The sequence below is a fragment of the Sinohyriopsis cumingii genome, chromosome 8 (assembly GCF_028554795.1).
Source record: "Sinohyriopsis cumingii isolate HCF-2022 chromosome 8, ASM2855479v2, whole genome shotgun sequence".
Lineage (NCBI taxonomy): Eukaryota > Metazoa > Mollusca > Bivalvia > Unionida > Unionidae > Sinohyriopsis > Sinohyriopsis cumingii.
This window is the reverse complement of record NC_142968.1, coordinates 41386213-41399333: the sequence shown is the minus strand read 5'-3', so window position 1 is coordinate 41399333 and position 13121 is coordinate 41386213. Positions and strand designations below refer to the sequence as shown.

General features: G+C 35.6%; 1 protein-coding gene across 3 annotated transcripts in view; it reads right to left on the bottom strand.

Annotated features, from left to right (window-relative positions):
• The window catches only part of LOC149793348 (uncharacterized), a 238037-nt gene that overhangs the window by 99665 nt on the left and 125251 nt on the right, over window positions 1-13121 (bottom strand). For all 3 annotated transcript variants that reach the window (XM_089967332.1, XM_089967334.1, XM_089967333.1), the window contains 8 exons: window positions 12339-12547; window positions 10622-10749; window positions 10099-10258; window positions 9298-9469; window positions 7907-8143; window positions 6633-6875; window positions 4591-4796; window positions 3598-3764 (listed from right to left, as the gene is read on the bottom strand). In XM_089967332.1, the coding sequence (XP_089823458.1) occupies window positions 3598-3764; window positions 4591-4796; window positions 6633-6875; window positions 7907-8143; window positions 9298-9469; window positions 10099-10258; window positions 10622-10749; window positions 12339-12547 (1522 nt within the window). The remainder of the gene's footprint in view (window positions 1-3597; window positions 3765-4590; window positions 4797-6632; window positions 6876-7906; window positions 8144-9297; window positions 9470-10098; window positions 10259-10621; window positions 10750-12338; window positions 12548-13121) is intronic.

The following is a 13121-nucleotide window of genomic DNA, read 5'->3' as shown; positions in this document are numbered from 1 at the left end:
TGTAATGAATAGTTTGTTAATTTTGTTCCATAAACAAAAATGTTTACATAAAAATACAACAACACTACATCTATCCCATGAAATAAGGGAAGGAGGGAATATACTGTTCTTCCATTCCAGCTTTAAAAGCCCTTTTATTGGCAGATGGTACATGTGATAGAAACAAAAGCGTGAATGACAGATGGATGGATGGATGTCCTGATGGATAAAAGTATGATAAATATTGAAAATGAGGAATTTCTCAAGGCAAAAGGTAGATTTATATCACTAGTCTAATATACGTTAAATTTTCATTCAGATATCTAAAATTTTTTTGGCGTTTTGCTCTGCAAATGGAGGTGGAAATGGATGGATTGACAAACACAGAAATGAATGAAAACACTAAAATATTTAAAATAAAATTTGTTGAAAGCAAAAGTCAAAACTACACTACTAGTGTAGTAAGTGTACCAAGTTTCACAGATATAGCTTAAACTGATTAGGAGATTTGCTTTTGAAATGAAGGCATGGATAATGGATGAATGGATGGAATGAAAAACTAATGGACATAAACATGAAAAATTCTGAAACAGAAGAGTTGTAAATAGCAAATGGCACATCTGAACCATAAGTTTAATATCTATATCAAGTTTCAAAGATATATCTTAAAGGTTTTGGAATTCTGATCTCAAAATAAAAGTATTATCAAATGGACTACTTACCATATTTCAAGTAATTTTTAGTACACAAAAAAATAACTATTAATTTCAGTGTATGAAAAATTGTATGTAAAATAATTAATCATTTTGTGGTGATGACCGTATACGAAAAATAAAGGGATCATACCTGGACAAGATCTACGGAACAGACTACACTCAACAACCTAATGTAAATAACTTGTGTACATATCCAGTCTCATTCTGCTCTCAAATCAAGAATCTGATTGTTGTTACGAGAGAGAGAAAGAGAGAGAAAGGGGGAAGAATAATCTTTACTGTTCAGTTATCTGTCAGTTGTGTTATTATTCCTAATGTAAACACTACAAGGGCACTATTATATTCCACTGGCAATTAAAACCTAAATAAATAAATTGTTTTGGTTGTAATTATGAGATCCATTGTCAGTAGGCCACATGGCTGTGCAGACATATTATACATTGCTAATTCACCTTTAAGTTGGTCTTTTCCATTAAATACTGGATTGAAGACCAGATTCACCTCTACATATCAAATTAAGGAGGCTCTACGTAGGGAAATGAGGCTACCCATGGGGTATTGAAAATGTGTACAACAAGCCCAATAGCTCAAGAACAATATTAATCTACTGATACTTGTGCTGAAGCCAGTTGAATAAAATGACAAATGATTTTAACAGAGAGAGAGAGAGAGACAGAACAATAAAGCAACATATATCAAAAAATATTTTTATATTATAAACACAACATGTTATTTTCAAGAATATAGTTTGTGATCCAATGTTGGATGAAAGCACAAAACAAATGCAAAAACATTATCTACTGAAAAATTCATAATTTTTAAGAGTTTTACAGGTCTTCTAGCTCAAAATCCTCAAACCATTCACCTTCTTCATCACAAGAAAGACTTTCCAATGGAGCTTCATTGTCACTCCTTATGCAGTGGTCCTCTCTACCATTTATTGCATTTGATAAGGCCAGTAACTTTGAAATTACTGATTATCATGTCCTTTTTCTTCTTAAACTCTTCACTGGCTTTAAAAAAATCCAGTCAATTATCTGCTGCTTTGAAGGGGCTGGAATTTTATCGGTTGACTTCTCACCAGCTTCCCTGGTTGTAATATTTTTTGAAGCCTGGTCCTTCATGTACGTTGACCATTTTTTCCGCAGCAGTCCCTTGAAAGGTTTATTTAGATATACATCCAGTGGCTGCAGTTTACTTGTGCATCCACCGAGCATTACTGCCATTGTTGTTCTGGGTTTTTTTTCATGGAGTTTTTAACTCCATCAGTCAAATGGCCACAGAATGAATCCAAAACTAGGAGAGAAGGTGCATGCTTTGTGTGTGCTTTGCAAACTTCATCAATATAATCCAACATTAGGTGTTCATCCATTTATGTTTTTTGTTGAACTTTCACTAGTTTGGGAATTTTTACATTTTTTAAGTTTCTTTTTCCCTTAAAGATTATCATGGGTGGCAACAAGTCACCAGATGCCAGGCATGTCAATATGCAAGTTAAATGGTGCTTGTAACTGCCAGTACCTCTAATATCACCTCTCTCATCCCAACTTTATCAATTATCTTCCCTGGAACCAAGTCAAAATACACTGCCAATTCATCCATATTTCCATTTAAATGTTCATCAAATTCCTCCTCCTCCTTCAACCTTCTTATATATCTGGTAAAGGAGTCTATTTTGTAGGCTAGGTCTCGAGGCAGTTTTTGAGATATTTTAGTTCTGCATCTCACCACAAGACCATTTAGCTTAAGAAGCTATCAACCCATCCTCTTGAGCCCTGAAACTTTGGATTTTCCTCCTGAATAACTGCAGTAGCATAATTTTGCAATTTTGATGGTCCCACATACAGGGTAACCAGGATCAAATTTCCTGCTCCTTTCCATGCGAATACATCAAGGGTCAGCCAGCACCTGGGATGGATCCTTTTTTGTCCTTTGAATATTTTTCACAAAATCCATTTGCATCCCGCTTGATAAAGTACGTGGTGTAAGGTGGTACTTTGCAAATATGGTCCTAATTCTACAAAGTTTTGCCTCCTCAACAAATTCTTATTTTATCATTAATGTCCCATTTCGTATACTTTCCTCTTACTGGTGACTTTGTAGTACCAGGAAAATGGCTTATATCCCTCATATCTTTGCTGTAGTCCAGCTTGTCTACTGCAAGCTTGCGAAATTTTTCAGCAACAATGGGCATATCTTCAATAGTATCCTGTGGTATGATGGCATTATCTGCTGTATCAGTATTTGATTTGTTCTGTTTAGCATCATCTTTTTCATTGGCGATCTCGGTAACTGCAGTAACAGACAGGTGATGGGCTTCACCTTTGTCTTTTCTGGGAAGTCCAGGTCCAATTTTCTGCCTTTTGTTTGGTGGTTCAGTGCATTTAGGTGGTGGTAGGATAGAAGTCTCTCCCTTTGGCAGAGGTTTGAAGAAACTTAATAATGAAGACATGCCCAAGCATGAACAGACCAAGATCTTTGAAGATATTGCCTATATATAAATCGAACTCATAGAGTCAATGAGTTTTGCATTTATGATTAAAACTCGGTTTTTATAGTTTTTACTTCATTACTATAATGAGACAATAAGATTAATTGCCCAGTGGTCTGTGATCTTCTCTTCATCCTGTACTGAGATATTATTTTTACTGGATAAATAAACTCAAATGGCTTCTGAACTCATTTTCAAATGTGGATGTTTCCTTGTTACACCGACTGACTTAATAAAGAACACTCATTAACGATGATGTCCAGCTATTAATGAATAGTGGTATATACATGTACTTATGTTAAAGTTTGTTTCCATGGTAAAATCAAACAAAGAGACAGTTTATGGAAGGAGAGATGGAGACATTGGAAAGTGGGAAATAATAAGATGAACTCTCAGCATTCAAAAACTTACTGTTGAGATGGTACACAGCATTTTCCACCAGCTGAACTTTGGACCAGTGTGGAAACCACAAGAAGTTAACATTTTTGGTGAAGGAGGGATACTCTCTACACCGTCTCTGAAAGCTTCTGCCACCATCCCCAGCAATAAGACATACACGGAAATTGTTCTTCACAATTCTAAAAAACAAAATTGCTGCTGATGGAAAATTAAGATAACAATATATAAGAATGTTGTATTTCTTTGATCAAACATAATGAGTTGATTAAATAACTTACACTTGTTTAACTGTTGCATTCTTTGATACATTTTACAGAGCAAACAACATCAGTAAAGTCTCTTTTTAAAAGGTACATAACTCAAGATAACTCCTTAGATCATGCATGCCCAAAGCTCAGTCACGATAATTGTTTTATAAAAATTTGGCACAATTCACCAAAAACTAGTTCAGAGGCTTTGCAATCAAGATTTTGTGGTCAATAATGGATGAATGGACAACTGTAATGACAAAAGACCAAATATCAATTATTGCCATGTAACTAATATGTCACTAACATCTCATGAACAGTGAACATTTTTACTTACTGTGCATCCCTCTGAAATTACCTCACAAATTGATCCTTTAAAAGTTGCACATAAAAAGAAAACATGTGTGTCCATTAATGAGACATTTGGGACATATTAGCCCTATGCCAAGAACCGATATGTGGCAAGAACTGGTCCTGGTTTATTAATTTTTGTGAATTGTGTTCTTGCTACAAAAAGCAATTGTAAAAACTGAACCTGTCCCACAGAAGAACACAGCAATTGACCTTAGAAGATGGTAAGACTTCATTCACAGGCAAATCTAAGCACTGATTAGTTAGTCCTGATAACAATCTAACTTTTGCCAGAACCTCACAAAATGATGCTCACAAAAACAAATGATTTTCAAAGTATCCTAAGTCATTTGAATTATAAAGCTTGCTGATCTTGGTGCTAAAAATTACATTCTGTACCACTCACTTTAGGAAGAAATTCCATGCAACATCACGTGTGTAGGTGAGCCCTGCCTGGGTGACCTCAGTTCTGATGGAGTTGATGATGGTGGTTTGCTCTTCATAGCTGAACAGATGGCTGATTGACCCGGAAACGATGAACTCGATCAGGAACACCAGGAAATCTTGATCAAGCAGTTCCTCTTCATGCAACAGTAACAACACCTTCTCTCCCTGTCAAAATATGTACAGATTGATAGCTTCATTTTTTTCTTCTTACAGCATTCATATATACTCAAGTATAAATCAGATCAGAAAGCAAATTGCATAGACCCAGATCTGTTGTCTTATAATGCCCTGGCAGATCTGGGTCTATGCATCTTGTTATGAGTAATAAGCAGACTCTGAACCTAGTAATAATACAGACTCTGAACCTTATATATAGCTTTTCAATATACCTTAATTCCTCAAATATAATATATTTCCAACCACATATAGCATGAAGATCAGGGTTCATGATTTTGATTCTACAGGTATTACCAATTTCAGGTAAAATGTGGAAACCATGATCTGCTGGAACATTATACAACTGTATATCTAGGTATAGCCATTTGTCGTTGGGTGCTAATTTTACAATGATAAAAAATAATAATATACTCACTCACTATAAAGTACCCTTGTATAATGCTGTCCCTTTTATTAGGTTGGTATAGTCATCGATTCCCATTTCATTATTTAAAACAGTGAAACTTGATTTGACTGACCCCTGGTGTGAGTGACTGCTAAAATCAATGAGCATGGGTCATTTTTACTATATAAATGGACAACCACCTGCTAAACATGACCAGTGACAGTGATTTTTGGCAAAACTTCTCTTTTAATCCTCTGATCATAAAAACAGACATAAATACTACAGACTTTTATTTAAACATTTGTAATCATGATTGCTGAGCAGACAGGGTACAAATTGTTACAAACCAAAATGGCAAAATAAATGAGAGAAAATAAGGTAAAGTTGTATGCCAAAGACCTCAAACCAGACTTATGTACTTAACCTCTGTCTTTAAAGGATTAACAATCATGTATGGATATATTCAGTTCAAAGGTTAATACTGTTTACTGTTGTGAAAACCCCCACAAAGCCAATAAGGCTATAATAAGAGATCTTCTAATCTGCTTTCTCACTTACATTGGGTTATGATAAACTGCTTGTCTGTGGAGTTACAATATGTAATGACCAAAATTAAAGAGTTCTTTGTTTTTCTCTCCTATGATGTTATTTGCCTTATCCTAATGGTCAATTACACAGTTATTGTAAAGTCTGTATTCATTGTTTTTACTTTTATTAACATCTGCACACAAGACTGAATATGCTGTTGTCAGAAATCTTGTCATCTGTTCACCTTAGTGCATCTATTACATCCTTGTTTACTGAGCTCTTCCATTTATAATTAGGTCATAGGTGACTTAGGTTTTGGCTTTTGACTAGAATTAAATTTATGAAGTGTTATCTTATAGTTATCTTTTCAATTCATATGCCATAATGCCAATGTTAGAGCTTCCAAAGAAATAAAATTAATTTTATGATCAATGTATCTTTCATGCAATATAGTTCATTTTTTACATGAATGCATTTAATATTCTAACATGAGATATGAAAAGGTGCAAAATATATGTACAGTAATTGTGGGTATTTTTCCTCCTTAAGCCTAGCTGAATTTCAACCTTGAAAACTGGATCTGTATGAGAGACCACCTGAACCAAGCACCCACGTTTTGTTTTCTGAAGGAGATTGTCTCTCAAAACTAGCCTTATTGTAGTAGTAACATTATGTATAAAATACCTTAATAAAAGGAACATTCACCTATAAGGCAATCCACTTTTATAGCGTACATGAATAGCATTTAGTCAGTGAGTACTGTATTGCTATCCAAAATGTAAATATGGCAAGTACATGACATATAATCACATTAAACATGGATACAAACTACACATCAGGCAATTATATTCAGCATTGAAGTATTTTGTGAAGGAAAAAGTCCCTGAAGATAATTAAAGAAGTCAATTAACCTTAGTTCCAGCTCTTGTATATCCCTGAACCAGGTCTGCCTTGAATTGTTCCATCTTGTAGTCATTTGCTGTAGTCCCTGGAGTGGGGTTTATCTGGTACACCATGTAGCCACACAAGTGAGCAGCCAGCCTGGCAATGGTATCACAGCGACCTGGGCAGCCCTCTGCCACTAGGACACAGTGCCCACACTCATGCGGGGAAGCAATAGTTCTGGCAAGTCGACATACCTGGGCAATGACAGACTGAAAGAAAACAAAAGACACTGCAAGTCTCATTTCAAGAAAAACAATTATTCAATGAGCCTACTACCATACTTATGCAGTAAATAGGTTAAGTATTTACCTTGATTTATCATCCCTTCTGCCCTAAATTTTTAGTCCATGCATTTCATCATTTTCAGTCCAAGGTAAACAACATAGTTTTCTATGCTTTTATGTTACAAAATTACTAATGAGATGAATAATGTACGAGGAAACAATCAGCTAGGATAAATTTCATATGTAAATTATGAAATTACTGTAACATGTGCTTCTTAGCTCGGCTACTGCCCAACCCTGAAACTAACCCTAAATATTAAATGTTTTCATTATTTTTTATGTCAGTAGGTCAAAATCACATACAGTCTGTCTGATGGAAATAATATCAATTCAACAAGTTATAACTTTATAACAGCTATAACCTCTTGTTGTTGGCTTGACTTTGCTTGCAAAGATTTAGAAAGGGGGATGTCCACATCTATTGGACGTTCGCTAGTTACTGATGTGCCCAATACATGACAGGCATTGTCTGTCCACAGAGGCTGCAGGGGAATGTCTGGGTTGTGGTGGGTGCTGCCGATGGTTCCTGTTTTTTTCTTCACCGTCTTTTTTCCTCCAAGCTAGCCAATCTGTTTTGTTCAAAAGTGGCAGTGGGCCGGTGAACTGTATGTCACTAGTTTTCACAGTCAGCAGCTTGTGATGCCCACTGGCAGTGATTGATGCCACAGGTGGTGAGGGTCTTTTTCAACGAATTTGGCATTGTACCACACTCATTTATAGAGTATGCCAATGGCACTGTTAGCCTTGGCCAGTCTGTTGTCTATTTCATTGTCGATCTTGGCTATAACTTCATAGCGTGTTAATTGATTGCAGTACATAATTTGTTTTCAGCTTTAAGATGTAAGTAACAGATCCTAGCAATGAGTAGATATCAATATTTCCACAAGAAAGCATTTTTTGGCCTGTTTTACAGCCAAAATAATACAATTTTTATGCCAAAAAATCAATACACCTACCTTGTACAGGGCTATCCTGATACGGGGATGTATTTTGTTGTACTCATCCACTCCCTTCATCATCAGTTCCTTTACCTCTTGAACATTGAAGAAAGGTTTGTACAAGTCTGTCTTGGCATCCTCCTCGGAGACCTTTGTACTGTGACGAGTGTCGATCATTCCTGCTGTCACGATTCCACTGTCCTGCTCAATCAAGTTACTGAAGAGTGGCTGGCGTGTGCGAATCACCACTTGGACCTGAAGAATAAATATTTATTAAGTTCCTCCTCTCAGTGAACACAAGATGCAGTGAGATCTTAAGAAAAATTAAACTGGAACTTTGATCTGAAACTTGAGGAAAGGGTCCTGAATTTTGAAACCTGAAATTCTTTCACAAAGATGATATATATGTATAGTAAAACTTGTCTTGAGTGACCATCTGTCATTGTGACCACAATCATTATTTAAGGATCAGTTTTATATGATATGAATGTACCGTCATAAGTAACAACCTGAAGAACACAAATAGTGGCCACAATTTTTTGGCAAAATATGTTTTTCACCACTGATAAGTAATCCTTTGTAGGAACAACCACTTAAGAGGGTTTGTTCTAAACAAAAAATGCTGAGTCTCACTATTGGTTTCCTAAAATCTACAGGTCATGAAAGCATTATCATATGCTACAGAATGTAAACTAGACAAAAGTGTATGTCACTGCTACCATTTCAGTGCCAAAGGCATGTAAATCCCTATTATGATTAACCAATCTTTCTTCAAGGGGAACAGTCAAGGATCTAGTTAATTCCAAGATTCCTATTGTCTCCTCATCTGTGAAAAACGTTCAATTTCAATAATGTCCTAATAAGAATTCTTCATAAATTCTTCATTGTAGTGGTCAAGACTGATTATAATTGTCCAGTATTAACACTCATTTTTGAATGTTTGTGTTCTTATGAAAACCCACAAATCAGTTCTACACAGTATTTGAGTAACACACAGGATCAACATGAATGACGAGTCTATAATTTTGATTATTACACTTAACTGGATATCATTTGTTTTAAATATATGACACCCAGTGTAAGATAAGCCACAGTTGAAGAACAACAGTGATAAAATCGGAGACTGCTATAGAATAGAGAAGCAGAATTAAATATCACTGCATCAAATTGGGGCACATGATACCTTTTAGAGGGTCTATCTGCCTAAGTGCCATTATTTACAGTGTAATACTGCATAAACAACAGCCCTGTAAGCTACTGGAAAAAAGAAACAATGGAAATAAAACCTCTGCAGAAGTTAAACAGAATTTTTTCAAAATCTTAAATTAATTAAAACTTAGAGGTAAAGAAATTTTTCTGTACAAAAGTACTTGGAATTAAATGTTGAAACTTTCCATTTCTTCTCTTACCTGTTCATCATCAGCAAACTCCTTCTTCATGGCAGTGATTAGGGCCTGGCGGAATCTTCTTGTGTCCACCTCACTCACCATCCTGTGGCTGTATATCCAGTAACATTCATGTTGCCAGAGTAACAGCAATGATTTCTTGTTGGCATTGGGTTGCAGGGAAAGACACAGATTTCTGCAAGAAAGAACATTTAATTTACAATATTAAGACATATTTTAAAAAACAATGAAAGCAATATGTAAGCCTTTACATTGTAAATCATTCACTTAAACACTGAAATGCTGCAATCATGTATATCTGATATTTTGACAGAGAACAACGGTTGCTGTAGCATTGTACTATTATATAAATCATTCAATTTTCATGAGTTCAAATTTATAAAAAAGAAAAATACAAAACAGAGGAGAGCAAAGGTAATTTGTGCAATGACAGTGGGTCACTGTCATCTAGTTACCGCAAAGAGCAGCTCAGCAACATGGGAAGGGTATGACAACAACATATTGAGATTAAGGCATGAATTAGGTAAGAAGCACATGAGGCTAAATTGCATTCAAAGTTTAGGAAACAAACATCATGGGCAAGGCATTAGATCTTCAACTGTGCCTAGTTTTGATTCAGTATCACATGACATATGCCATCATACTTACAAAGGGCTTGTTCAAAATTAATACTCATTCAGCAGCAAATGAATAATACTAAAATGATAAAATTGAATCATCTTTATTCCCTTCAATCATAAGGCTGATTTTCAATACACAGAAATAGGAATGAAATGTTACTGAATCCTAAAGATATAATTTTACCTGAAAATTGTAGCCAAGTCACGCAAGGTGAAGATATAGTGGCACCTCTGGGCAGTTGAAAGAAACATGGTACGAAGACGATCCTGCAGTTCAATATTGACCTTGACAATATTGTACAGCAATTTCTTCATAGCCTCTTCTTCCTCACGTACAGTTTGTCCTCCCTGAATATCAAAACAAGTTATTTATGTAATAACAGAAAAGACAGATTATCCTAAATATAGTAACACAGCAGACTGAACCTGACATCTTTGAAAAGGGTTTAATGTATGCTCTTTAATGCTTCATGCAAATTTCAGTAAAATTATAAGAAATTTAAAATTCTTCTGGTTTTTTTATTTTTCTGGGAAAATACTAGGTCCTGATTCATTCTTTTTCTTAAATTTCATTAAAAAATAATAAAATTTAAATCCTAATAAAAATTGGCAAAATTTGAGCTCTTTAAATCATCTGTTGATTGATGACACTGGTATAAAATAATCTAGGTTTCAGCCAGAAGTTAGATGGGCATGAATGTTGGCACTTGCCTTTTCATCATGGATTCCCAAATGGTGTGCTGAGCTGGCAGCAATGCCTCCACTTCCTGATGTCTCTGGTGCCACAAAGTGAGTGTGAAGCAGAGTGGTGAAAATTGTTTGAAGATCATGGCTCCTGAAAAGGATATTTTGAATTACTTTAGACAACAAATTAAAATCATTCAGAGAACTGTCTTAAAGGATCATGGGCAGCATACAGACTAATTTTTAAGTCCATCTTTGAACTGTACAGATCCAAATCTGCTGTTACATAATGCACCAGGAGATCTGGGTCATTTGGAGCAATCAGTAGAATAATCAACCCAGACCTTGATCTGCCACCACATTATGTAATGTCTTGCATCCTTTCTCCATCAATGACCTTGACCTTTGAACTAGGGAATCGATTACTGTGTGATAAAATGTGAACCACGTAAAATTTCATCTAAATATTTGACAGGGGATTTATATGAATGCAGGGGAAATGACTGTCAAGACAAGATATGTCAGGCTAAAGTTTCATTATTCATTGGTTAAAAAAGTGATATATCCCTACAAGGTTTTACATCAGTGATTTGTATTTTCCTTGACGTGACATACCTTCATGCAAGGTGTGTGGATACAATATGTGATACAATGTCTAGTCACTATGTATTAATTGATTCAAGTGTCTCTTTAAAATATTTAAAGCGTGTCAAAAGTTTTATTCCATATAAGGTTGTATCTAAGAGTTATGCTTTTCCTTGCTGTGACCTTGATAATGAGGCATGGAACATGGTTATAGTAAACAAAATGTGGTCTAATTATGATTCATAAGTGGATCAAGTTTCAATGTAATATTTACAATGATTTAAACATCATCCTCCAAATAAGGAAATATGTGACATATTACATTCTCTTTTGTGGTATCCTGGACCTTGGGGTAGGGGTATGTCTATGGTAAACATACCATCTAGTCATGATTTGGGCAAAGGTTGATAAAATATTTCTTTAGTGTTTAAAACATTACACTCCAGACAAAGACACAAATTATAAAATTTCAATTTCCATTGCGGCCATCAACTTGACCTTAAGGCAGGAGGCTTGGCTACGGTAAATTACTCATCACCTGGTCATGATGCATATGAGTGTGGGCAAAGTTTCATTAAAAGTTATACTTTGGACAAGGCAAAAAGTCAATAAATTACTTTCTTCTTGTCTTGACTTTGACCTTGAGGCAGACGTTTCATGAAAATAACTCCAGCCATTACAAAAGTTATGGGCCAGGCAGGCAAATGTTAGTGACGTGATGCGATTTTGATTTTTTACGTAGCTTTAACAATTTTTCAGTCATATCGCTACGATGGCTACAATGTGGCAGTTTATAGAGATGTCTAGCACTGGGGCATCATGCCGCAGACATGTAGCATGATGTCCCACCCAGTCACATTATCCTGACACCAGGTCCACCAGTCCTAACACTAACCTCTTAATGCTGAACACCAAGCGAGGCAGCTGTTAGTACCATTTTTGTAAGTCTCCGGTATGACTCGGTCAGGGATCGAACCCACGACCTCCCGCATCCAAGGCGGACGCTCTAACCACTAGGTCACCGGAGCGGTGAAAATGTTAGTAGAAGGGCAGACAATGTCATAACATAATAAGCCTGACTTACGATGAGTGTATAAAAAGGATGCTATATGAAAAAGATGAAAAAAGGCACAGTGTTAGACCACAAATACTTACCCTGGATAAGGGACACCAAAGATGGCAAAGTGTCTGAGGAATCTATGGCTGAGTTTTGGCACATTTGCTGTGTTATTGCAGTTGATGCTGCTGATGTAGGTGACATTTTTCACATATCTCCAAGCATGACTGTCCTGGTTGTAGAAACCACCATCATCAATATGTTCTCTAACCAACTCCACTGCCGTCTGATGTCCCCATTTGTCCACCTTAAAGATTCAAAATAAGACTAAATATTACAGATGTGTTTATACTCTTGATAATGCTTACAAGAAGTGGGAAATGAGAAGTTTTAAAAGTTGTACATTTCCTGATGTTCACAAAAAAGAGAAACAAGCTTCAAGGAAGAAATAAAAGAATTGCCAGTCAAGAAAAATAATGTAAAAACAAAGTTTTAAATATTAACATATGTACAATGAAATCCATTTAATAGGATCACAGATTTTGAAATTTTAAAAAATAGCAAAAGTATTAACACATACCTGCCAATATCCCAGTTTTGGGGGATTTTTGAGGCTAAACATTTCTGCTTATTGGTTCCAATATATGGGGGGGGGGCAGGTCAGCATGACCTGTCCACAATCAATATTGTATGACTGAGAATAAGATATCTACTCCCATAAAGAGAGAGAAAATGTCTTGAAATCCAACATTTTAAGAAAAATACATATTTTCGTTAAGGCATGTAATACACTCATAATGTAAAAGATAGTTGGAAGGCTTAGCACTGTATCATCTCACAATTAACACAGATGTGCCCACATTCACATAATTACAACACTA